The sequence below is a fragment of the Oratosquilla oratoria genome, chromosome 19 (genome assembly GCF_046742065.1).
Source record: "Oratosquilla oratoria isolate Oo_2021 chromosome 19, ASM4674206v1, whole genome shotgun sequence".
Classification (NCBI taxonomy): Eukaryota; Metazoa; Arthropoda; class Malacostraca; order Stomatopoda; family Squillidae; genus Oratosquilla; species Oratosquilla oratoria.
The window spans coordinates 22,207,182-22,234,632 of record NC_134795.1 but is presented as its reverse complement, the minus strand read 5'-3'; the positions used below and the strand labels follow the sequence as shown (position 1 = coordinate 22,234,632).

At 42.1% G+C, this 27,451-nt stretch overlaps 1 protein-coding gene across 1 annotated transcript in view; it reads right to left on the bottom strand.

Moving 5' to 3' along the window:
* Positions 1–20,116, bottom strand: part of und (methionyl aminopeptidase und) — a 46,430-nt gene extending 26,314 nt beyond the window's left edge. The window contains exons 1-2 of the mRNA XM_076202755.1: positions 19,906–20,116; positions 6,059–6,177 (exon numbers count right to left, since the gene is read on the bottom strand). Of these exons, the coding sequence (XP_076058870.1) occupies positions 6,059–6,177; positions 19,906–20,059 (273 nt within the window). The 5' untranslated portion in view covers positions 20,060–20,116. The remainder of the gene's footprint in view (positions 1–6,058; positions 6,178–19,905) is intronic.
* Between the last annotated feature and the right edge of the window lie 7,335 nt (positions 20,117–27,451).

Below are 27,451 nucleotides of genomic sequence, written 5' to 3'. Positions count from 1 at the left end.
AAAGCAGTTAAGGCACCTGGTCTGGATGGATGCCATGCAGAATGTCTAAAAAAAGGAGGTACAGTGATGGTGGACTGGATGGTGAGGTTATTTAATGTTTGTTGGAGAGAGGGTAGAGTGCTGGAGGACTGGAGGAGTGCCTGTATAGTTCCACTTTACAACGGAAAAGGGAACAAGTGTGAATGTAGTAGTTTCAGAGGGATTAGCTTGTTAAGTGTAGTTGGGAAGGCTTATGAGAGGACCTTGATCGAGAGGATTAGGAGAGGAACAGAGGGAGTAATTGGTGAGGAACAGTGTGGATTTAGGACAGGTAGAGGTTGTGTAGATCAGATCTTTGTGGTAAGATAGATATGTGAGAAAGCTATAGGAAAGGGGAAGGATGTTTTTTGGGCTTTTATGGATCTGGAAAAGGCTTACAATAGGGTAGACAGAAAGGCACTGTGGGAGGTTATGCAGATATATGGGATAGGAGGAAAGCTTCTAGGAGCTGTCAAGAGTTTTTATGAGAGTAGTAGAGCTTGTGTCAGGATTAGAAATAGAGAGTGAGTGGTTCGAGGTAAAGGTGAGACTTCGTCAGGGATGCGTTATGTCGCCCTGGCTGTTCAACTTATACATGGATGGGGTAGTGCGAGAGGTAAATGCAAGGGTAGTGGGTCAGGGATTGGAGATGGTTAAAGAAAATGGAGAAAAGTGGGAGGTGAGCCAGCTGTTGTTTGCGGACGACACTGCGCTTGTGGCAGGATCGGAGGAGGGATTGAGGAAGTTGGTGACAGAGTTTGGGAGAGTATGTGATAGAAGAAAGCTAAAGATAAATGTGGGTAAAAGTAAGGTGATGAGATGTACAAGGGGTGAAAGTGGCAGTAGACTGGAAGTGAGCATTATGGGAGAGCGACTGGAGGAAGTGGATAGTTTTAGATACTTGGGTGCAAATGTGGCAGGAAAAGGTGAAGTGAAGGTGGAGGTAGAATGTAGATTGAGAGAAGCGAGTAAATGCCTTGGTGGATTGAAGAGTGTAATGAGGTATAGACATTTGGGAATGGATGCTAAGAGGAGACTATATGAAGGAGTGATTGTGCCAACAGCACTGTATGGGACAGAAACATGGAACATAAGAGAGGAAGAGAGAAGGAGTTTGAATGTGTTTGAGATGAGGTGTCTGAGAAGTATGATGGGGGTTACTGGGCTGGATGGAGTGAGAAATGAGGAGGTGAGGAGAAGAACGGGGGTGGAAAGGGAGTTGGGAGATAGGGTTGATGAAAGAGTATTAGGATGGTTTGGACACATGGAAAGAATGAGTGAAGAAAGACTAGTAAAAGAGGTATGGAAGGCAGATGTGGAGGGAGTGAACATGAGGGGACATCCTAGGATGAGGTGGATGGATGGGGTGAAGGGGGCTTTGGGGAAGAGGGGAATGTCTGTTGAGGAAGGACGGGAGAGGACAGAACACGGGTGAATGGAGAATGGTTGTATATGGATGATGATGTGATGCATGAGGTGGAATGGGCGGAGGAGGGTGAGGTAGTATGTGTGAGCAAAATTTGACGCAGCCCAAAGGCATTTCTCCCCGTCTTCTCCTTTTATGCATGGGGGGATGGAGAGGGGGGGTTGCCGATTTAGTGAAGCAGCCTTGCTGGGGATGTGCTGTGTCTTGCGACACTGCTTCTGATCCAGGGCAGTGGACAAGGTGCAGGGATGACCCGTCATCCAGGAGGTGCTAAGATAAGAGGGAGGGTGGAGGGGTGTGGAGTGTATTCAGGGATGGAATGGGTGGGAATGATTTTATGCCTTATCCTTTTTGGCTACCTCCCTTGTAAGGGGGAAAAAGCCTTGGTATATGTATGTATGTATAAAAAGGAAATGTAAAAAGAGAGAGAAGAAAAGAATTTTTTTTAAATAACATATACTAACATAGATAGCATGATTTCAGGACTAAATTAATTAAAAGAATGTCAGTAAAGAAACCAGACATAATGGGAATTGTGGAGACAAAATTAAAAAGTCCACCACCATCAAATACTGTGGGACAAGGTCTATACAACCATTGAATGAAAAATAGAAAGGAAAAACTGGGTGGAGGAATTATGTTTTTGACTCAGAAAGGCTTAAATGTGACAAAGATAATAGAAGGAAAAAATGTGGAACTGATTATAATTACAGTTGAAAACAACAGACATGAAAAGTAGAAAATCTGTACTAATATATGTACCCCCAAAAACACAGATTTGGACAGATAGTGATTGTTCCAAAATGTTGGAAGACACAAAAAATGCATTGACTGAATTACTGAAAGAAGGGTGACTTTAATTCAAAAGAAATATGTTGGCAAGTAATGACAGTGAAAGTTGAAGACCTTTAAGGAAATATTCTACTGGATATGACCAGTGAATAAACAATGACTCAATAGGTAAAGGAAAATACCAGGTATAGAAACAATGAAGAACAGTCGGGACTAGATTTAATATTTACATCAGAGCCTGAAATCATGGATAAAATGAAATACAAGACACCAATTGGGAAGAGTGACCACATACTAATAGAATTTGAACTAAAAGTACAGATTGATTTGAGAAGAAATGAGAAACATAGAAAAGGAAGACTATACAAAAAACAGATTTTGAGAAACTCAGAAAATTCTTTCAAAATGCAAACTGGGAAAACTTCTTAAATGAAGAAACAAAGATGGAAGCGATATGGAACATATTAAAAGAAAATTATATTGAGAGAATAGACAAATATATACCAAAAGAAACAAGAATGGGTATACATAAAGTGCTGGTACAAAAAAAAATTAACGAGGCTAAAGATAGAAGACAAAGCTTGGAAAGAAGAAACAAAGAAGAAGAAAAAAAAAAAGCAAGTGACAAACATACATCAAACTAAGAAATGAATATGTAAAAATACACAGGGAATAAGAGAAACTATGAAAAGGACAATTTTTTCCAATAATTTTTTTTATTACTTTCAAATTTTTCTGTCATACTCTTACCCCATTTCACATTTGCTCTCCTCTTTCCCTCCTATAGCTTATGCTTTACTTCTCTTCTCTTTTCTTTTAAACATATAACAATACATATAAAATTAATTATTAACTGAGGCATACACTGTAGTAAGGTCATAAGCGCCACCATGCCGAGATCAGTTAGGCATTTTTCCTCACATTTTCCTCTATCTAATAGTAGGTAGTATATGCCCTTCTGTATATTTTCTTATTGTCTAATGTGCCCTGAATAGACATGGCCATGATTATGATTATCAAAAAATCATAATCCATGGCTGTGATTATGTAATCATAATCAAATCGTAATCAAAAAGCATAAAACTTGTGTAATCATAATCAAAATTTACCCTGTGGTGATAATCATAATCAAATCATAATCAATTTCTTCTTGATAATAATCACTGATTAGAATGTGATTGTGATTATTTATTTGTAATTTCCAGCAGTATTAAGATGCTTCACTCCCTTCTGAATATGGATCCATCCAAGCTTGATCATACTGTCCAGTAAAGCTATCTAAACATGAACTTAATCTCATCAAGGAAATAACAGATATCTTGACACCATTTGAAGTAGCAACTCTACAGTGTCAGGGAGAAAATATAACTTCAAGTAAAGTAATTCCATGCATTTGCGGACTGAGAGCTGAGCTTGAACTACTGTCACAGACGTACATGATCCCCACTCTCAAAACCTAAATCGAGAAAAGATTGAAGATCTATGAAGACATGGAGATGTTTCAGCTGGCTTCACTCCCAGATCCTCGCTTTAAGATGGACTGGTGCTCACCAGAAGAAGTCAATTTAATGAAATCCCTACTGAGATCTAAAGTAGATGAAATCATATCTACTGGCAATAAAGAAAAGGATTCCCTTTAGTAAAATAAGGAGGCCCCTAGAAAGAAGTGCAAGCTGTTCAGATTCATGACACCATCATCATCAATGAGCTCTTCCCTCTGTGCATTAACATCAACTTTATCACAAGTGGAATCCTCCTTGAGTCAGCCAACAACAGAGGAAGACAGTGATCCCCTTCTCTTTTGGGAACAGAATCAGTCAACATTACCTCAACTAACAATACTGGCTCTCCAATATTTGTGTATCCCAGCATCATCAGCTCCAACTGAGACACTTTTCTTTATTGCTGAGAAAATCTTTCGTCCTGAATGATGCAGAATAACAGATGCTCGCTTTGAGGAGTTGATGTTTATCAAATGTAACAAACAAAATGTAAACTAAACCATTATATGAGAAATAATAAAATGCATAACAAAGTCTATATTTTGCAGGGAAATACTTTCATTATTACTGAAGTTTCTATATTTTGCAAGGAAATACTTTGTTTTCATTATCACTGAGGTTTACATACTTTGTTTTCATTACCACTGAGGGTTATATGTTTTGCAGGGAAATATTTTGTTTTCATTATCACTGAGGGTTACATATTTTGCAGGAAAATACTTGTAATGTATTATGTACTATAAAGCAAAAACAAATAAAACTTCTTACACACAAATGTATGTTTTAGTACCATTAGTTAGTATGTGATATAAACAATTTTATATATTACTGAGCTAAAATATGTAAAAGTGTACCTAATAGATCAAATTTACTACTTATTTAAGCATTGTACCATACTTAATCACTACTTCTTTTATAAATAATCACAGCAAAATGTGATTATAATCATAATCATGCACAAAAATATAATAATCAAAAACAGCAAAATTTCAAGTAATCATAATCAAATCATAATCAAAAAATTGAAAAACAAATTATCATAATCACAATCAAAAAAGTATTAAACCATAATCAAAATCAAATTGTAATAATTTTTCATAATCATGCCCATGTCTGACCCTGAAACACCAGTGAGTTTCTAGTTTTATGCACCACCAAAGGCAGGGTATTAGTGATAAATTCCCTTCAAAATTGTGTAAACTTTATTAAATTCATATGGTTGGTTTTGGAAATCTATTTGTTTGAAAACTTTAAATGAATTTTTTCTTGTATTCTTAAAAAAGGCGCTTATGACCTTAGAGCACGTGTCACAATTATCTTCTGCCTGGGGACAGGGCGATTTTTTTTTTTTCAGATTTGTCACATTAGGTAGAAATGTATAATTTGCAACAGCAGGCCGTGGCCCTCCTAAATTTTCATTATGGCTCCCTTAGGGGTCATGGCCCCCCCAGGTTGAGAACTTAACTACTAAGTTGTGCTTTTGTCTCAGATGGTCTTTGGTGCTCCTGAAGTAAGATGGCAAGATACTCTATGGGACAGTTTCATTGTTGTTCTAGCAATGTAGGAAGTTTATTTTTTTCCAGTTCTCTGTGTTGCAAGTGAACCTACACGACATGATTTCCGAGTGCCTCTGAGATTCATCGGGCTATTCCTGAGAAGGACAGAGCTCATCTTTTAGGACTTGTAGTATTTGACATTACCTTGCCTGGGTTTATTTACTCAATGTTCTATTTCACAATTTTCTTCATTATTCTGTGTGTGCTGTTGTATAAGTGGCTTTACAGTACAAGATTATCTTATTATTCGTCTGTTTTTTATTGTCTTGGTTGTTGTTACTCTTGTTGTACTCGTTATTTACAATATATGCTGTCTGTATATGATGAAGTTGTCACTGAAACCATTGTTAACAAGCATCTGAGTATAGCAATCTATTTCTTTGTGTACCTGTTACCAAGTAATGCAATGCATCAAGGCTCTTCTGTCTCAAGCTAGCAAGAGGCGAGGGATGGCAGGCGCTGGGGTAATGGCAGCTTTATGAGAAAAGTTATTTAATAAGTAAATAAAAGAGGGGAGATTGGATGATATAAAAAACAGCAAGTTTCTAGATCCAACCTAGAGACCAGGTACTGGACCTTCAGAACCATATCTTGTAGGGGTGGGAATGATACAGGAGGCTTCAATCTTCTCAATTGGTTGTCCTCCACCAGTTGACAATTCTACCTTTTAAAGGCAGGTTGTGTATCACCATTGCATATACACACACACAACTCAAATTCACTGTTTCTAATCATAAAAACCTGCTGTGAATATGAACACTTACCTCCCCCTCCCCCTCTTCTTCATCACTAAGGTGGGCATTGGCCAGTTTTGCTGTGGCCATGCCCACCTCTCCATTTGCTTCTCCCCCATCAGGAACATTTACAGACCCTTCGCCACCAGCTGAGAAATAATACAATATATTATTAGACATGACCAAATACAGATGCTCTCACATTACATGAAAAAAATAACAACATTTAAGCCTGTATACACAATCTTAAAATCTAGCAACTTAAATGTACTCAATTATCCAAATTTCAGTTACCAGAGGGATCACTTCAAACTGGTATTCCTTCAAGATAAACACCAAGAGAATCATTTCCATGAATCATCTTCAAAACCATTAACACCATCACCTCCATTTTAAGGGGGGACTGAACACCTTGAATCATGAAATTTTCATCCAAAAATCAAATTTTAGATATGGGCATGTTTGAATAATGTAAACATCCTAAAAGCAATATATGAATGACTTTTTCCTCCCCAGCATAATGGAGGGAGTTTAAAGGTCCCAGGAGATGTGTCAATTTAAATGGCTCGCGCAAGAATAGGCCCTAAATATCTATAAATAAGTCTTGTTTTCACTTGTCTAATTCCATGAAAAGGCTACCAAATATTTTAGTACGTCTGGCATCAGTGTGACTTCCTCTTCCGTGTGGTGTGCACAGCACGCTTCAAGCCTAAGTTACCCATCAAACATCAGAGTAGATTCATGCATAAACACCTAACTGACTGTGGCGATATTGTGTTCCTGTGCCGCTGTTTGCCTTATTTTCTGGACATTACTACACTTACTAGATGTCCAATCATCAACTGCATCATGACCAAGAGGAAAACCAAGTAAAAGATGAAAAAATTGAGCCAAAAGTGGAATGAAAGTTGTGCTACAAGGAGGGCAAGGTGTGAGAGGCTTGGAGGAGGGATCCCACTGCCTTGCACATCACCACCACCATCTCCACCACCAAATACCACCACACCTGACAAAGTGTTTTCTTCCAAATGAAGAGAAGACGAGGGAAATTCAGGAGGAGGAAGAGAAAATAGCTGGCAAAGGAGAACCATACGGTGCTGGGATCACACCTGTGTAGGATCAAACACCTTTTTGGTAAGCTTTGTCATTAAGCAAAGGAAAGGCATTCATTGCGGGTAAAAATAAACCACTCTGCAATGATTTGACAAAGTGATGACACCCCAGCAGTGAGGTTTTAAATCAGTAAAAGCGCAACATCTTCATTTATGAAAAGGGTGGGGGGGGGGGGCTCCTCCTGGATGGCAGGTCATCCCTGCATCTCACCCACTGCCCTGGGTCAGAAGCAATGTAGCAAGACACAGCACATCCACAGCAAGGCTCCTTCATTTAATCAACAACCACCCACTCTCCATCCCCTCAGGCAGAAGAAAAGAAGATGGGGAGAAATCCCTTCGGGATACTTCAAAATATTATTCACACACACTCCCTCATGCCCCCATCCCCCAACCACTCCCTTCCATGCATCACAGCATCATCCATAAACAACCATTCTCCACTTACCCCTATCTTATGTCTTCTCCCTTCCTTCCTCAACAGACATTACCCTCTTTCCCAATGCCCCTTTTACCCCATCCACCCATCTCATTCTTGGTCTCCCCCTTACGTTCACTCCTTCCACACCTCTCTTACTAATCTTTCTTCACTCATTCTTTCCATGTGTCCAAACCATCCCAATACTCTTTCATCAATCCCATCTCCCAACTCCCTTTCCACACTCCACTCTCCTCCTCATTTCCTTGTTTTTCACTCTATCTAGCCTGGTAACCCCAATCATACATCTAAGGCATCTCGTCTCAAATACATTTTAACTCTTCCTCTCTTATGCTCCATGTTTCTGCCCCATACAGTGCTATAAGCACAATCACCTCTTAGCATCCATTTCTAAATGTCTATTTCTCATTACACTTTTTAATCCCCCAAGGCCTTTACTTCACTCAATCTACATTCTACCTCCACTCCTTTTCCTGCCACATTCGCACCCAAGTATATAAAATTATCCACTTCCTTCAGTCTCTCCCTTAATACTCACTTCCAATTTGCTGCCATCCTCTCCCCTTGTACATCTCATCACCATATTTTTACCCACATTTATCTTCAAAATTCCTTCTCTCACACACCTTCCCAAAATCCTTCACTAACTTCTTTAATCCCTCCTCTGATCCTGCTACAAGAGCACTGTTGTCACCAAACAACAACTGGCTTACCTCCCACTTCTCTCCATTTTCTTTAACCATTTCTAATCCCCAAACCTATCACCTTTGTGTCTACCTCTTGCACCACTCCAGGTATACGCCAAGTCAACATAACACATCCCTGGCAAAGTCCCACCTTTACTTCAAACCACGCACTTTCTCCATTTCCAATTCTAACACAGGCTCTACTACTCTTGAATGCTCTTAAGGGGGTACACGACACCTAGGGGTCATTTTCTAAACTATTTAGAGTAAAGACCTGAAACTTCTCAGGTAAATAGGTATCCATGTTGCCTACATTTTAGGTGAAACAGAATGATGTATGTACACAGTAGCGACATTTAAAAGTTCACAGCATCATAATATGTGGACCAATTTGTTTTATATTTTGGCTATGATTAGTCACTAGGCACACCTAGGGCCGGTCATTGAGTAATTGAACAATTTCCTTTATACTTTTGCATACAGGCATTTCAATTCTAATGTCCGACAAAAATCGTGAAAAATGACATTTTTTTTGTCTTGTTTCCATTATTACTCCTTCTCTTTCATCTTATTCAAAACATTCGAATGACTGGCCCTAGCAGTTACTAAATGTAATATTTCCTGTAAGTTTCATCTAAATCTGATGTATTTTAGATTTTTTAGGATTAAAAAAAAAAAAGAGTAAAAAAATATCAAACGGAGATATGGCGACTTGAAATATAAATATATCTGTAACTTGCTTATAGTTTCACCAATTTGACTGATTTTTTCATGGCTTAATTCTTATTATATAATGGTTAAGTACAGTAAAAATCATCAACATATTTTAATTATAAGTACTTTAAATAATGAAAAACCAAAGTATAAGTATATCACAGTAGTGGCGACGTACAGACAACACCATCATATAATTTGCTTTTTTGCACATTTGTCGGTTTCTTCATATGAAACCTCACTGCTGGGGGTCTTCAGGGTATCTAAATCATTGGAAAGAGGTTTATTTTAACCAGCAGTGGGTGCCTTTGGAAGTGAATCCTCTCTTACTCCACGAACCACCGATGGTAACTTTTACTTCCGGTTAAGTTGGGTCTTCCTTTTCTAATGCTGCATGTACATGTTCCCTTGTTTTTTCCAAGAGTTCCTCATACTTTTTTATGCTGGTCTCTATAATATGATGGCAAAGTTTACTAAACGTCTTGTGATGTATCATTTTCATGTTCATTGCCATGCACATTTTCTGTACTGCAACATCCCCACAGAGTAAGCCGGCCTCCACAACTCTGTTATGTATTTCATAACTTTCATTTCTACCGCCTGGTGAAGTACACCATTTGCTCTTTTCAGAGCACAACTTTCATTCTGCCTGAAATGTCTTCACCATTCCACATTCTCCTATCACTTCAACATACATCTTCTCACCACACTGGAATCTAACAAGCGAATTTATCCACTGCAAAAAACTGCTCTTCTCCACAATCATAAATTCACATTCATTCTTATCTCCCCTCTGTACAATTTCATAACTAATATCTAATTTTCTTGCTGTATTCGAGATGAATAAAGTACTTCATGGTGTAGAACCTGGCTACATATGTTGAGAGAGGTGGAAGTGAGGGCAGTGGTGGAGTGAGAGGTGGTGAGGTCTAGGCTAGTCGTCTTTGACTGTTTGCCATCTTTAACTGTTGTTTTTTTGTCATTGTAGATGTTCTTTTTGCTACCCATGATGACTACTAATGAGTAATATGTACTAGCTAAGGTAATATATTGCCAGGAGAGCTCATGAGACATGCGTACTTTTTCTTTCAAAGCTAGTAGGTAACTGACGTCCAGCTGAGCTCTAAGTTGGCAAGAGCTATCCCTCCACCTTCCTCCCTTCCCCTCCACTCTCACACTGGCTGTTGAAGCATTGGGCGAGTGTAAATTCAATCGAATTTCAACGTTATCCGATGCGCCTGAAGGTCCTAAGCGGCACGCCCCCTCTAGTGTGGGTTGCGCCTTGAACTCCATCCATTTAAACCCCCACCCAAGACATTTAAATTGCGCGCCGCTGGAAAATTATTTGTCGGGATTTATTTCTAAATGGTATACAAACATTTTGAACACAGTTTTGAAAAATGCTATATCTTGACCAAATTCACACCCCCAGGTGTCGCATACCCCCTTAACAGATTTCTTCCTATCCCATATGTCTGCAATACCTCCCACAGTGCCTTCCTGTCTACCCTGCCATAAGCCTTTTCCAAATCCATAAAGGCCCAAAAAAACTTCCTCACCTTTTCCTGAAGCTTTCTCACATATCTGCCACACCACACAACCCCTAACTGTCCTAAACCCACACTGTTCTGTACCAATTACTCCCTCTGTTCCTCTCCTAATCCTTTCAATCAAAACCCTTCCATAAGCCTTCCCAACAACACTTAACAAACAATCCCTCTGAAACTACTACACTCACACTTGTCCCCTTTTCCTTGGTAAAGCAGAATTATATTGGCACTCCTTCAGTCCTCCGACACTCTACCCACTTTTAGAAAAACATTAAACCTCACCAGGCAGTCCACCATCACTGCACCTCCCTTTTTTAGACACTCCATGACACCCATCCAACACAGATGCCTTACCTGCTCTCATCATTTTAATAACTTTCACTGCATCTTTCCTCATTTCTCCTCCATTTGTAACGGGACGGGTGTAACGGTACTGTTACGTTACTCTATCCTGGTCACTTGTAACACAGAATATGACGGGTCCGTGACATTAACATGTTTAGGGGTGTCCACTGCACAAACGCCTCTAAGTTTTTGTTTGTTTATTGTCCTATTCAATTTATGTTCTCTTGATACACTATTACACAATCCTATCACTAAGGCACGTCACTGGCAGAACTACCTCTCCGAGCTCGTACATCTCGGTTAAGAATGTCGGAAGTTCCTTGGTGAGGTGCCACGCTCGTATAACTGAATTATTTATGTGAGCTGGATTTACTTCGTCACATCTTATATTTTAATTTACATAATTAGTTTATAATTTAGTCTGACAGCCAGACTATAATATATATATCCAGGGGAGGTTCGTCAGTATACGTAATAATGTGTTTATTGGTGTGTGATCGCGTGTGCATGGTGTGAGGGAATGCTTGTGTCAGCTGGTTATGCAGGAAGCGTCAGGCGCCCCATAGTCTGCCGGCTGGTGTGAGTGTGGGAGTGAGTGGAGGTGAGTGGGTTATATGACTGAGTGATATATTCACTTGTGTATGAGGCGTATACACATTTTCCTCATTCATCACTCATTTTCTTAGCACTTCCCATTGCAGTTATTTTTCCCTCCCTGTCCTCCTTCTCATTTAGCAACTCCCTAAAATACTATGCCCATCTTCCTCTTACTGCCATCTCTTCCATTATCATCTCTCCATCTGCACCTTTTACCTTTTCTTCTCTACTTGATTTGCCTCCCCTTCCTCTCTTAATTTCCTTTAAAAACAATTTCATTACTTTCAAAATCTTCTGTCATACTCTTACCCTATTTCATATCTGCTCTCATCTTTGCCTCCTTTATCTTTTGCTTTACTTTTCTTCTCCTTTCTTGATACCTCTCATGTGATTCTCTTGTCCTATTTTGTAACCAATAAAATGGAGAAGAGTAGGAGATAAGCCAGTTGTTGTTTGCTGACAACACTGGGCTTGTGGCAATATCAGAAGATGGATTGAGGAAATTAGCAACAGTTTCGGAAGGTGTGCGAAAGAAGAAACCGTTGAAGATAAATGTGGGTAAAAGTAAGGTGATGAGATGTACAAGGAGGAAGTGGATAGTTTTAGATACTAGGATGCAAATGTGGCTGTAAAGGGATGAGTGGAGGTGGAGGTAGAATGTAGATTGAGAGAAGCAAGTGAATGCCTTGGGGGAATAAAAAGTAACGAGAAATAGACATCTAGGAATGAATGCTAAGAGGAGATTGTATGGAGATTGAGCCAATAGTACTGCATGGGGCAGAAACATAATAGAGAAAGAGTTTGAATGTGTTTGAGATGAGGCACCTGAGAAGTATGATAGGGGTTACTAGGCTGGATAGTTAGAAACAAGGTGAGGCGGAGAATGAGGGTGGAAAGGGAGTTGGGAGATACGGTTGAGAGTACTGGAATGGTTTGGACACATGGAAAGAATGAATGAAGAAAGATTAGTAATACATGTGTGGAAGGCAGAGGTGGAAGGAGTAAATATGAGGGGGCAACCAAGGATAAGATGGATGGATGGGGTAAAAGGGACATTGGGAAAGAGGGTAATGTCTGTTGAGGAAGGACCGAAGAAGACAGAAGATAGGGGTGAATGGTGGTGTATGGATGATGCTGTGATGCACGAGTGGGAGAAGGTGGGGGATGAGGAAGTATGTGTGAAAAATAATTTGACAAAGCCCAAAGCAATTCCTTCCCGTCTTCTTTTTTATCGCACGAGGGGATGCAGGGGGAGGAAGCCAATTAAATGAAGCAGCCTTGCTGTGGATGTGCTGTGTCTTGCATGACTGCTCTGACCCAGAGCAGTGGGTGAGATGCTGGGATGACCCGTCATCCAAGAGGAGCCAAGATAAGAGGGAGGGAGGGGAGTGAATGGGAGTGGAGTATGTGGGAATGGAATAGGTGGGAGTGGGTTTTTATGCCTTTGTTTTTTGGCTACCTCCCTTATGAGAGAACACAGGGTTCTGCCATTATCTGTTAATTGCCCGAGGTACAATAATAATCAGGGCATCAGCATTCGTGACGACAACCCAGATGATCTTTAGAATTTGAAGTATAAGTATAGGTTAGGTTAGAATAGATGAATTTATCGTCCTTTCATTTCTTCGACCTCTGTATCTATCAAAATAAACATGACATATTATTCAACCACTGTGACTTTGTTCGTTAGTAAATGGGTTTTAACAACATTTTTGGATAAAATTTTAGTTCTGCACACCTACATAATATAGCAATAGAAAAGTAATTAATTTGTAAATTATGATAGATCAACATAATATGTGATTTTCTTGACAGAAATCAATGACAAAAAAGTTGCTAAAACCTATTTTCTAACAAAGTCACGGCAGTTGAATGATGCGCCATGTTTCTTTTGATAGGTGCTGATGTCAAAGAAATGAAAGGATGATAAATTAGTCTATTCTAACCTAATCTAACTTAACCTAACCTATGCAACCCAACCAATGTTTAGTAATTCAGTACCTCAAATTCTAAAGATCATCCAGGTCATCGTCATCATGGATGCTGATGGCTTGATCAATATTATACCTCAGGCAATTAAAAGATGAAGGCAGAACCCCCTGTTCTCTTATAGAGTCCAAGCAAGCCCTATTGTCTTTGTAACAGCACTTACTATCACCATCTGGAGTTGGAGAACACCCAGTCCACAACACAAAATGTGTCGTTTGATAGTGACTGGACTGGCATGGCATCCGTACTGTATCCTAGCAGCTTTGTTAGGTAGGTCAAACATCACCAGAGGCGCCACCGTCGATGACGAGGACAACAGCGCGTCATTTTATGCGCACGCCATTCAAACGGCCAAATTTACATACCGCGGGAAATTTAATGAATAAAAATGTTGTGTGAGTGTATTTACTACGATCGTAGTAAATTTCAAACATTCACATCATCAGTTACATGTCGGTCAATAAAAACGTAACATAAACATGGCGGCCTGCATTCAGCAGTAGATCGAAAATTGGTATATGTTTCAACGTAAAAAATGAGCTCACAAATTTATGGTGCGGGCAACTGACCATAAATAACCAAAACAACTAGTATCGCGGGTTATTCTAATACCAAAACAAAGGCAGCGTGTTACGGTGCAGCTGAGAAATCGGTGGTTAAAATTTGTTATATTTGTGTATCGGGTCGGATTATCGGATAACATCAGACGCATAGCGACATTTCAACCGCCGATATAGACGTGTACTCGTACTCTAACCTACTGTAAGTTATTATAATCCAGTTATATCTTGCTATTGAACATTGTGTGAATAACTGTACTTGCTGATATGTCATTCTTGGGGCCGTATAGTGAGAAGTTTGGCATAAAGGATGCAAACTTCCTGAAAGATTGCAATCAGCTAAATATCAGCCATGTGAACAATGGTACTGTCCATGAGATGTTGAACTTCATAAAGAAACACAGAATTCCTTGGAAAGCTGTTTACTGTGCACTCAGCCATCAAATGCCAAGTCTGAGTGAAATAACTGAGGCTAGCCTCAAGCGATCATTCCACAGGGTGTATGAGGAGAGAAAAAGGAGGCGTGGTGAGGTCCGGACAAATTTTTTATCAAAATTGTATTGCCTACCCAAGAAATCTGCATCTGCATCTCTGGCTACAACTGAGGCTGTGCATAGTGCAAGTACCTCTGATGCAGATCAGATTCCTCAAATAACTGCAGATTTCAATAGTGTAGCAGAAAAGGAAGCATTAGGGAAATTAGCTGTAGAGTGTAGGGAACTGAGCAACCTTAAACAGGAGCTAGAGTGTGAGAACATAGACCTGTCTCATAAGCTGAATGAATGCAGGGAAGAGGTAATAGCTCTAAGGCAACTACACCCTAGTCGAGCAAGACAGGCCTTGAAAAGGAAAGATTCATCAGCAGCATCGTGGAAGGGAAAGTATGCTGTGATGAAGAAACTCAAGGAAAATGCAGAAAAGAGGGCTTTAAAACTTCAGCAAACCCAGGACAAGCTGAGGCGTCTAAGGGAAGCAAAGAGAAAAATGAAGACGAGAAACAGTCTGACAAGGGAGAAGAACACTGTCCTGAAGATTGGAAAACTTGTGTCAGCAATGGAAAAAAAACTGATTGACAAACAAGAAGAGAATAAGAAGTTGAACAGACTGCTGAAATGTAGAGAGGAGGAATTGCTCAAAGAGAAAGAAAAGACTTCTGAAATTCAGGGTAATCTGAGGAATGTCATCAAGCAAGGGCGTGCTTACTCAGCAAAGATCAGACGCGCATGTTACATTCTGCAGAATTATGGAGTGGCCCAAAAAAATGTGTCAAAAGCATTGCGTGCACTTTACCGTGTCCTGACTGGTGACATCCTACCCGGTCCGCTGCCGTCATACAGCAGTCAAAACCTATTCACTAAGGAGATGAAGTGCCTCGCTCGGCAACAGGCGCGGGAGTACAGGTAAACGTCGACTTACGATGGCCGCGACTTACGATTGTTCGACTTTACGATGACGACGACGACGACTATATGATAATTTAACCCCTTCCATACGGTGCCGCACACGTAGGCGTCATGAGGAGCAAGTGGATTCGCGACGCTGCCATATCGGCGTCTTGATTATATTTATTGTAGTCGCCCCTGTGTTTTTACATTCTTTCAAATGTGCCCTGAATCCCATTCTCTGTGGTTTTCAAAATTCGCGGGTGAAAGAGAGAACGATCGATATAAGCGGTGACTATATTTTATATTTTATGATGCGAGTATTATTACGTCACGTCGTACGGCTGGCATTGGCTGCTGCCCGCGAGATTTAAGGTCCGTACTGAAAATACATATTATAGTGTTTGAATATGGTAAAAAGGATAAGAATAATTAAATAAACTACTGTACATGTTTAATAGGCTATATTCAGTATCTCTGGTGGTTAATATACAGGTAGGCTAGGTACAGTGGCCACGGAACAGAGTGATACACAAATTGGGGATCGACTTACGATGAAATCGTCTTACGATGGTTCTATCGAAACCTAATGCCATCGTAAGTCGACGTTTACCTGTATTTGTCATCCACGGAGAGCAGCACGTTAAAGTACGATGGCACCACCAAGCCACTTGGCCACCTTGTGGAAGTGGAAGTAGAAACAAGAGAGCACGGAGCCTTGCTGCTAGGGCTGAATAAGCAGGCTGGAGGACGAGCCGATGATTACATTGATACCATCACAACGACACTCCAACACACAGAAACTGCCAACAATATCAGCAATACCATGAGTGATCGGGTCGCAGTAAATAAGTCCATCGAGGAGAAACTTGCCCTCCATTACAAAAAGACATTTAATAACTTCAAGTGCAATCTGCACCCATTGGACACCATCACAAAGGACCTGGACAAGGCAGTACACTCCTTTGAAGTCAGCCTGCCTATTGAACAACAAAAGCCCGCCAACAAGGATCTACCCTTCACCCACAGAGGAGAGTCGTTAACCATGGCCCTGGTGAGGTCTGCAAGTAAAATGTTCAACAGCACGAAGTACTCGTGTCGGCCGGAACTGGAGGCATACCTAAAGCAGGTTGTAATAATTGATGGACCTCTGTATCCCAGGTTTGTAGGGAATAGATTTCACATGTATCAGTTGCTTGCAGGTAAACTTTTTCATTACCTACCACACATTATTGGTTTCTTTGATACAGTGCACAGTCCATCCAACAAAGTGCAAACAACAGTGTTCAATGCGTTGAAAATAGCAATGGTGAAGACGACCCTCCGAGCCCTTGGCCTCATCGGCAAATTCATAACCGCTCCTTGGCAGAGGATGGTATCCATTCAATCGACCATACTGGAGACCTCTAAGCCTCTACACGCCGCGTTCGAGAAGATTACGCAGTGGAGCATCGACTCATCACCGCTACTTCAAGCCAGTACAGCGAGTGCTTTTCCAGATATCGAAGTGTTGAGAGACCAGACTTTCTCTTCACTCATCGCCGATCACCAAACTGATGATTCCACGGGAAAGCTTCTTTGCCAGATGTGTGGTGCGATTGTTAATGTGATGCATCGACAACTGAGCGACCACCTTCCCGGTGGTAAGTTCTGGTGTCCGACTGATGCCTTAGTGAAGGAGGCGGCATCCTGCTCCTCTACCAATGTAAGTGGGGAAAGGGCGTTCGCCATGTGTGACCGGGAGATGGTGAGGGCTCCCAGCGGAAAACTTCCCTACATTGAGGCAAAGGTGATGTTTCGGAAAAATTGCACGGCAGAGTGGCTGGAGAGAAAGGATGCAGGCTCCATAGGGAATGTCATCGACCGAGCGAAGAAGTCTGCCAGACAGCTGCGAAACGAGGAAAAAGATAACGCTATCCATTACCAGCAGCAGATCCAGAAGAAGATGTCAAAAGAGCAGCAGGACATTGAACTAAAGGAGGAACGGACAAGGACGAAATACGAGAAGTGGCTCGAGATAGCATTCCGCGACGGAGGATTGGCCACGACCCCAGACGAGGTCAATGCAATTAAACACATAAAATCGAAAACGGCTCGTTCCCAATCACTCAGAGCACACATCAACATTTACCAAAATGTTCTGCACGTCGACATCGGGAATCCGGCGCTGACAAAGCTCACCGATTCTCGGCTGGCAGATATTCTTATGGCCATTGTTGAATCAAATGTCAGTGTGGACAATGAATTTGTGGAATTCCTTCGGAATCCAAGGCAGATGGTGGGAAGGCAGTTTACGCAAAAATGGAACGATGACGGGAAGAACAGGTGGTACAGTGGTGTGATTGAATCAGTAGTGGACTGCGAAACTGGAATGGAATTCAAACTGAGTTATGAGGGTGGCAGTAGTGTGGCGTACCAGACTCCAGACGAGATAATCGTCGATTATATTCGTGGAGACCTGGACTTCATTCTCTAGATGCATCATCTGGGTGTGAGTTGACTTATTTCTTCCCCAGTGTTATTAGAGTGAAGTAGTATGTTATCTAACATCTTTTGGGTGCGAGTTGATTTGTCCTCCCCAATTTTTGGCATAACTTATGTTTGCGCTGCCATGTGGGCGTGAGTGACTTATTTCCTCCCCAGTAAAAATTAGAGTGAAGTAGTATGTAATCTGTCATCCTTTGGGTAAGAGTTGATTTGTCCTTCTAATGCAGTGTTTCACAACCTTTTCGAAATTATGATTACCCAAAAATTCAAATTCGCAGTTATCAATTACCCCATTGAACATATACCCGATAATATCGGGACGTCACTGCAGATAGGCGGGTACGTACAAATCCAGCAATGTAGTGATATAACTTGAGTGTAGAGTTGTAGACTGTAGTGTAGTGATATATGTGTAATTAGAGAGTAGCCTATGGTTGCATTATTTAAACTATTTTCTTTAAAATGTGTGATTTTCATGCAATTTCATCAAAGAGAAGTTACGTTTTTATCCTCCGTAATATTACGGACCACAGCTACGATTCCTCCAGTCCACATCTATGATCACTGGTGGTATGGATCAAACTACACTATTAAGTTTATTACTATTGTGTTATTAGTGTAATATATTGCATATAGTTGAATTATTTCAACTATTTTCTTTAGAATGTGTGATTTTCATGTAATTTGACGGTATTCGTAGCTGTGGTGGGTAATTTTGCAGAGGATAAAAACGTAATTCTTTGATCACAATACATGTAAATCACACATCGTAAAGAAAATAGGTCAAATAATGCCACCATATGCTAAATTTTTATATACAATGGTGCATTTCAGTAAAAACCGTCATTGTTTACGTTTGATCGGCGATCAGTCAGACCGCACGTTTCGGCCCGATTTCCTCGGACAAAATAGGCCCGATTTAATTCCCTTCAAAATTCAATATCTCGAAAACTAGGACAGCTAGATGGATAATTCAAATTGCATTTAACTCATAGCGACGTTCTGCATCCCATGGGAACTACTTCAGCTAAAATATCAGGAATTCCATTTTCATGTTGACCTAGCTAGCTTTGTTAGTAAATTTTCTTGTGGCAAGGTTTTCTTGTTTTTTATTTCTACCAAGAAAATCACATATTACGTTCATGTACTATAATTTACAAAATTAATATCTAGTTTTCTAAAGCTATATCGACTATCATGTAGGCATGCACAACTAAAATAATACCCTTTTTTATAGATTTTTGCCATGAAAATAACATATTACATTGATGTACATGTATTACATTTTCCAAAATTAATTTCCTATTGCTGTATACTATATAACATTGTATAGGTGTGCACAACTAAAATTTAGCAAATATTTTGACGTCAGAAAAAACAATTGGTGGAAATAGGGGATCAAATTATGTTGCCAAATAGGTCTACATTCCACAAGTGCCTCCACAAATGCCAATTTACCAATTCAGAAACCATCTCACAAATGCCAATTTACCAATTCAGAAACCATCTGTCAGTAACATAAACAGTGACAAGGGACCAATTTCATTACTTTTCACTCCTGAATTTGGTTATTTGCTGAATATTTTCACTCTTGCTAACATCATTAAACATGTCCAATGTGACTGTCATACATCTTTGACACATGCACAATCTATCTCGAGTTTACACGCAGTGCAGTATTTTCTACAATTGCCCTCATAAGCATAATTTCTGTACTTTTCTGGTTAGTTCTGGTCTACTGCCCTGCACTGATCACCAAATACGTCGCAATACTAGTTAGCCAAATTTCGATACATAGTTACTATGTATCGATAGTACATACTGCCTGTAGATACTCGGAAATTATCATTATAAGTTCCTGATAATTTTTAATGTATTCCCTCGATCAGGAACATTTGGTATGGTTATCATGACAATCACTAACTAAACTTCCTATTATCTGTGATCTTATGATAAGATGCAAAAATACTAACGCCATGCTGTCAATTTTAAACACCCTCTTCATATCTTTCTTACCAGCCTTCTTCTTCTTTTTCTTTTTCTTCTTCTTCTTTGCATCCTCTGGAGCGGCTCCATCAGGTACTTCATCTATGTCCTCTATTTCCTCTTCTTCATTTCGCTTTTTATCTTCTGCCTTCTCGCCAACATTATTAACCACAGCAGCAGACATGTTTACTATAGTGCTGCCGTTGTTGCGTGCAAGATATGATGTCAACTGTTTACGATAGTTTCCGCTAACATGTGAGATTTTAGCTTTGTTAACTTTTTGTTAGCACATCGAACAAATTTCCCATATAAACATCATGAGTTTATGCAGGTTAAATTTGTAACCCATCAGACAGATGGAGATAAGATCATGAGAATAAAGGAGACTGCAATAAAACATGCCTACAATAGGCAATGCTATGTCCATTACCACCTATCATCCCCATCCTTAAGGTTATCTAACCCTCTCACCAATAGTTTCATCGCTCGCTACATGGTTACTTGCCTACTCCCTTCTTTAATCTAGATTTGTCCCATTTAAATATTGAAGGTAAAGAGCATAAGCTAGCAGGCAAGCACTACGCCCAAAGCCATCACCTGTGTCCTATGTGCACTGGTGGAGCAGGTAGTCACTGCTGGAAGTCGGAGAGAAGTGCTAGACTCGAATCTGCGACTGGGAATATACGAAACTCACATAGGAAAAAAAGACACGAAGATGCAGAAAGGTCAAGAAGAAATAATATTGAATAATAAGAATTAGGCACACTCGTTCACTGTCTTAATTCAAATTCCCTCTCTGCATCCATCCACTCATATCACCTACGAACATCCGACAATTTCCTTCCTTCCCTTAACTTCCGTACCTTCCGGTCCTCCAAATTCATAATTATCATATTCGGAAAACTTTCAGATTCGGGTGCCTGTAAGCATGAGGGACCCGAGTTCAAAGCTTCGCGACGGCTGGGCCTGATTGTTCGAATAACATCGCTGCTACTAGCAATTTGTTCCATAAAACTAAGAAAAAAATACCCTTCCAGAGCTCTACATCCTTTTTTTTACACTCCCTACACCAATTTACAGTTCACCTGTAACAACTGCAAGCCCTTCGTTTCCGTGACCGAACATACCAGACAAGTGAATTCCTACATTTCCTCCCCAACTTCCAGATCTGTTTCTCCCCATATCCAACATGGAGCTCCCCAAGGAAGTATTCTTTATATTCGTCTTATCACTATTACAGTGGAAACTCGGATAACGGACTCGACCCATTCCGCGAGTCCTTTCTTAAACCGAAACATTCGCTAACTGAAATAATTAGGACAAATGCGTCAAAGCACGACATAGCTAGTGGGATTGTGCATATAGGCGTATGCGTCTTCATACCTCGATACTAGTATCGTTTGTTAACAGAGACAAAAGAAAATCACAAAACTTGTTCGTTAACCGATTTGTTCGCTGAATAGGGCTTTTGTTATCCGAGGTTCATCTGTAGGCTACTTTTGATGACATAACTAAACAAACCCCTCACAAAATAACCGTAATGATTATAATTTATCTTATATTATTTGTTTTTGTTTTGTTATCATTTGTCTGTCTGATTTTCATTTATTATTAGTTATATGTCAATTTATTATTATTTACTATTTACCTGTTTGTTTATTATTTAACTATACCTATGCATTTATTCATGTATTTTATTTGTTATTTACATTATTATATTTTTATTTCTTATTTTATTATTAATATGATTTTTTCCGCATCCGACCTAGATATGGATCAAAAGGTCTCCTGTCGGCATGCTCCGCCTTTGTAATCCTTTGTAATCCTTTGTCAAATTATTGGTCGACGATCCAACCCTGTTCTGTGTCATAACCCAAACAGCTTATTTCCAAATGTCTTCTCCACAAAGCGATAACCCGAAAACCATGAAATCCGTTTAGTCTCGAATGCTAATAGTGTTCTGGTTGTAGATTCCCAGGCCTCACCATCAAGAAGGCCAGATTAATAGCCAGGGCCAACCTCAGCATCAAACTTCATACTTCGGAATCAGCGCTGTGATATTACCTTGTCACTAGGTGCGAGGCAGTCCACCTGCCTCCGGGTAGAAGGGCGGAATCTACTGTCCAAAGGATCCGCCTAGGATATCGCCGTGGGAAGCAAGTGCTACTCGTGGGAAGAGACAATCACGAACGCTGCAAAATCTGTGGGGCCAAGATGCAACAACTATCCCCCCCCCCACACACACACACTACCTACTGGAGCAGTAGTTCTTAGCCTTTTGGTGACTCCAAACCTCTAATGGATTGTCCAATATGGTCCCATACCCCCTTCACTTGACTGTCGAAATAATCATCATTCCTATTAGTTGCCAGTATGACTTCCAAATATATCAATAGATTGAATTTACTGTACTGTAGATATGGATAGCTAGCAATAGAATATGAAATAAAATCATAAGTATTGATAACTTTATCATACTTATTTACAAAAAGCAAAATAAGAGAATGGGAAATGACGAATATACAAATAGCTACAACTAAACAGCTACAACTCGATTATATAACACAGACTCTTACTTATCTAGTGAAATATTTGCTGTTGTTTTTGTGCAGTCAACGCATGGAATCGAAGTATAGTTACTGACAAAGCTACTCGCATATCATCTGACACATCAAGTGCCATATATCAAGTGCCATAAGTGTCAAAATATGGAATGACAGTGCTAGTTAATAATCTAACATTCTACCTAGGTATAAATTGATACATTATATAAAATAAATACCAATTCCCAGAGATCGAATTCCATACCCCCAACATTTGGTTTCCATACCCGCAAGGGAGTATAGACGAAGGTCGAAGCTGGTTAGTTTGCGTAACCGAAGAGCGTTTCTACCAAGGTCTATATATAGACCTTGGTTTCTACAAGAGTGTGTGATCGAGGAGAAAGTAGTCACGATCCGCGTCTGCTTATCTACGGTTAGAAGAACACCCTTTTAGTGACACAGCAAGTATGTATTTGGAGAAAGGTTGCGAAGATCTCAAGTATGAGATAGCAGGAATTAAAGCTTTTTTTTTTATCTCATGTTCACTTACCGCACAGCCTAGTGACTAAATTGAAGGACGAAGACCTAATTAAAAAATAATCTAACAAACCGAAGTTCATATCTCTGCACAGACAAGTGGAAACATGTAGGGAGGATGGATCTTATCAACAACCTATCTTCCCACACTCTGACATCAACACAACAGGAAGCACTGTCCTTAGGGATGAAGTTTGACACCGGTATGAACAACAAGAGTTATTTGGATTTTGTGTTGAAAAACAGCCGTTGGGACGACAGCGACATCGAGAAAGGCTTCAAGCAAGGTATTGTAGCGATGCTACTATTGGTGAAGAGAAAGAGGTTTTGGTGAGTTCATCTCCTTTATTGTAAGGTACGAGTGAACTGATTTTACATGCGGCGAAAGCCGATATATATACTACGTGGGCAAGTTACCCGTGATGCGTAATTAGGTAACTGCACTGGGTTAGGTCGGGTCAGACAGGGTCGCGCTGGCAGAGAAGCGTCAGGTCGTGAACATCAGTCACGTTCCCTGCCACGTGACTTGTCGCGGCTGTACAATACTCCTCTCTTAAATTTGCCTTGGCTTAAGGGGGCGTCCTGCACGTGAGAATTTGGTGGGCGGAGTGTCGAGGTGTGGTAGTAGGTAGAAACAACTTTGCCAACCGTGTAGTTAATGAATGGAATAAACTTCCTGCACAGGTAGTGCAATGTAGTTCAGTTCAAAGCTTTAAGAATCATTTAGATAAATACTTAAAGTAAGATGCTGTAATGATTATAATTTGTTTTGTTATCATTTGTCTGTCTGATTTTAATTTATTATTAGTTATATGTTAATTTATTATTTACTATTTACCTGTTTGTTTATCATTTTAACTATACCTATGCATTTATTTATGTATTTTATTTGTTATTTACATTATTATAGTTTTTATTTATTATTGTATTACTAATATGATTTTTTTTTTTTTTTTTTTTTTTTTTTGCATCCGACCTAGATATGGATCAAAAGGTCTCCTGTCGGCATGCTCCGCCTTTGTAATCCTTTGTAATCCTTTGTGTGCCGGTTTTAGGTGGTCGATGGAAACCCATTCTGGCCTGCCGGAGATGGAGAGCGGAAGGTCTTGTCTTTACGTTCAAGGACAAGATGGGGGCCAGTGTAGGGACGGGTGAGTGGTGGGGTGTGAGTGTCCGTCCTCAGGAAAACGTGCGTCGAGTTTGTCGAGGTGTGGAGGTGTTTTGGGAGGTATTCCTTCACCTCCCGGTGATGTGTCGGCACGCATGGGGCAAATTTGCCGACAGTGCGTCGAAGCTGTTGCAGGCTCTCGGGAGACTCCTGTGGAAGGAAGAATTCTGCGGGCACGACGAGGGTTTGGCCGAAGACCATCTCTGCTGGAGACACGTTGAGGTCGTCCTTGATGGCTGTCCGAAGGCCAAGGAGTATCCATGGTAGCTGGGGTAGCCAGGAGCCGTTGTTGCAGCGTGCCATAAGAGATGCTTTGAGTGAGCGGTGGGTTCGCTCGACCATGCCGTTGGCTGCGGGGTTGTAGGAGGTTAGTGTGGTGGACTGTAGTACCCAGGAGTTCAGCGAGAGAGTGCCACAGCCGCGACGTGAAGCAAATTCCTCGGTCGGAGGTGACGTGTTTCGGGAGGCCAAATCTGGCTATCCATCCAGTGAGAAATGCTGTAGTGCAGGATGAGGCGGTAATATCCTTCATGGGGATGACCTCCAACCAGCGGGTCGATCTATCGATGGCGGTGAAGAGGTAACGATGGCCTTCCGACAGGAGGAGTGGGCCGACGACGTCGACATGAATGTGTGCGAAGCGTCGTCGGGGCTGATGGAATGATCCGATGCCTGATTCAGTGTGGCGATGAATTTTGCTTTGCTGGCAGGCAATGCAGGATCTGGCCCACTCCTTTGCGTCCTTGGAGATGCTGTGCCAGATGAATTTCTGCTTCAGGAGCTTCGCCGTGACGCGCCCTGAAGGGTGAGACAGGCCGTGTATTAAATTGAACACTTAACGTCGGAAGGCAGCTGGGATGAGGGGTCGTGGGCGGCCGGTACTGATGTCGCAGAGGATGGTGTGGTTGTCGTGAAAAGGGACGTCTTGCCACTTAAGGGATGTGATGGATGTCCTGTAGGCAAGTGTTTCAGGATCCTCCCGTTGCTCTCTGGCAATAGCTGCGTAGTCGAGGCCGAGTTGAACTGCGCCGATGGCTATTCGGGAGAGGGCGGCTGCGACGGGGTTGTTTGTACCGGGGACGTGCCTGATTGTGCAATTGAACTCTGCGATGGCGGAGAGGTGGCGGCGCTGTCTGGCAGATCAAGCGTTCTGTTGTTTTGTGAAGGCGTGCACCAGAGGTTGATGGTCGGTGTTGACGATAAATGAGGAGCCCTCGAGGAAATGGCGAAAGGGGCGGACGGCGTGGTGGATGGCGAGGAGCTCTCTGTCGAAGGTGCTGTAGTTGAGCTCGGCCTTGGAGAGTTTCCTGCTGAAGAAACCGAGGGGTGTAGGTCTGCCACTGAGGGTTTGTTCGAGCACACCCCCTATGGCGACATTGCTGTCGTCCGTTGACAGTTGTAGCTGGGCACCTGGTGCAGGGAAGGAGAGGGTGGTGGCACGGGCAAGGGCTTTTTGGGCGTTGACGAAGGCAGCTTTCATGGCGGGGTTCCACAGGAGGTCCTTCGGTTTTCCGTGAGGGGCGTTATAAAGTGGTTGCAGCGTTTGAGCGATGTTAGGGAGGAAACGGTGATAGAAGTTGGCCATCCCAATAAATTCCTGCAAGGCTTCGATGGTAGTAGGTTTGGGAAATTTGTCGACTGCGGCGACTTTATCCTGCAGGGGACGAACGCCGTCAGGAGAGATGAGGTGTCCCAAAAATGGGACATACTTTTTTCCGAAGCTGCATTTGTAAAAGCGGACAACGAGGCCGTTGTCCTGGAGACGCTCGAGGATGGTCCGCAGGTGTTGGAGGTACTGGTCAGGCGAGTTGGAGAAGACCAGAATATCGTCGACGTAGCAGACGCAGAAGTCGAGGTCGCCGAGGATGTCGACCATTAGGCGCTAGAAGGTCGCACCTGAGTTTCGCAAGCCAAAGCAGGAGTAATTAAAGGTGTACGTCCCGAAGGGGGTGGTGATGGCGGTCTTCGGGATGTCGTCTGTATGCACCGGAACTTGGTAGTAGCCCTTCAGGAGGTCCAGTGTCGAAAAGATCTTGGCGCCGTTGAGGTATATGGTGACGTCGACGATGTTTGGGAGTGGGTAGTGGTCAGGTTCCGTCATCATGTTCAGCCGCCGGTAGTTTCCACAGGGGCGCCAGGAACCATCGTTCTTCTTAACGAGGTGGAGAGGTGAGGACCAAGGGCTGGAGGCCTTTTGGCATAGGCCTAGTATCTCCATCTCTTGGAAGGTTTTCTTGGCGACGGCGAGTTTCTCGGGCGGTAGGCGGCGGTATTTGGCAAATACCGGGGGCCCAGACGTCTTGATGTAGTGGTACACGCCATGTTTAGCTGGCGTCTGTGGTGTCTGTCGCAGCTCAGGCTTGAAGACGTCGGGGAATTCCGTGAGCAGGTGGGCGTAGGGCATTCTAGCGTCGATGGTGGCGACCGTGGTTGGCTGTGGCGCGATTTGCAGGGGCGTCGAGACGGATGCGGTTGCGCAGACTAGGCGGCTGTTGGCGACGTCGACCAGTAACCTGTAATGAGCGAGGAAGTCAGCACCGAGAAGGGGCGTCTTGATGTTTGCCAGGATGAAGTTCCATGAGTAGTGGCGACTCCCAAAGGTGAGGTTCAGGCGTTTCCACCCGTAGGTAGCTATGGTAGTGCCGTTAGCTGCGACGAGCCTAATGTCAACGTCCTTGGGGACCCGGCGTTCTGCAGCGGATGCAGGAATTATGGACCTGCAAGCACCAGTGTCGACAAGGAAGCGACGTTTAGAGGCCTTGTCGTTGATGTAGAGGCCCGTTGCGCCTGTAGGGGCCACCGTGATGGACGGTGACCCATTTAGGCGTTTTTTGTCCAGGTACATCCTGGTTGGCATTTCTTGGCGAAGGCGCCGAATCTTGTGTGGTAGTAGCACAGGTGCAGAGCGGGGGTGGTCCGGCGTCGCTGCCTTTGCTGGTGTTGTTGGCGCCTGTTGGCTGGCGATGCTGCTGCGGCGAAGATTTCGTCCGTGATGTCGTCCGTAGCACAGACATCCTGACTCCTTGCTGCGGCGGCGTGGGCATCGGCGAGATGGTCCGCCTTCCGTGAAACTTCGTCGGTGGTCATTTCCTCGGCGTTGCCAAGGGCGGATCGGACGGGCGCTGGGAGGCGCATGAGCCACAATTGACGAAGCATATCGACGTTCCTGCTGGTTCCGTTGGCTGTGGGTGGGAGGCGGGCGATGGACATCATCTCGAAGTATGTTGTACTTGGTTTAATGTCTCCCAGTGGCTGTTGGGAGAGTTGGAGGATTTTTGCGGCTCTGGAGGCTGCTGACGGCGTGAATTCCTGAAGCAGGTACTGTTTC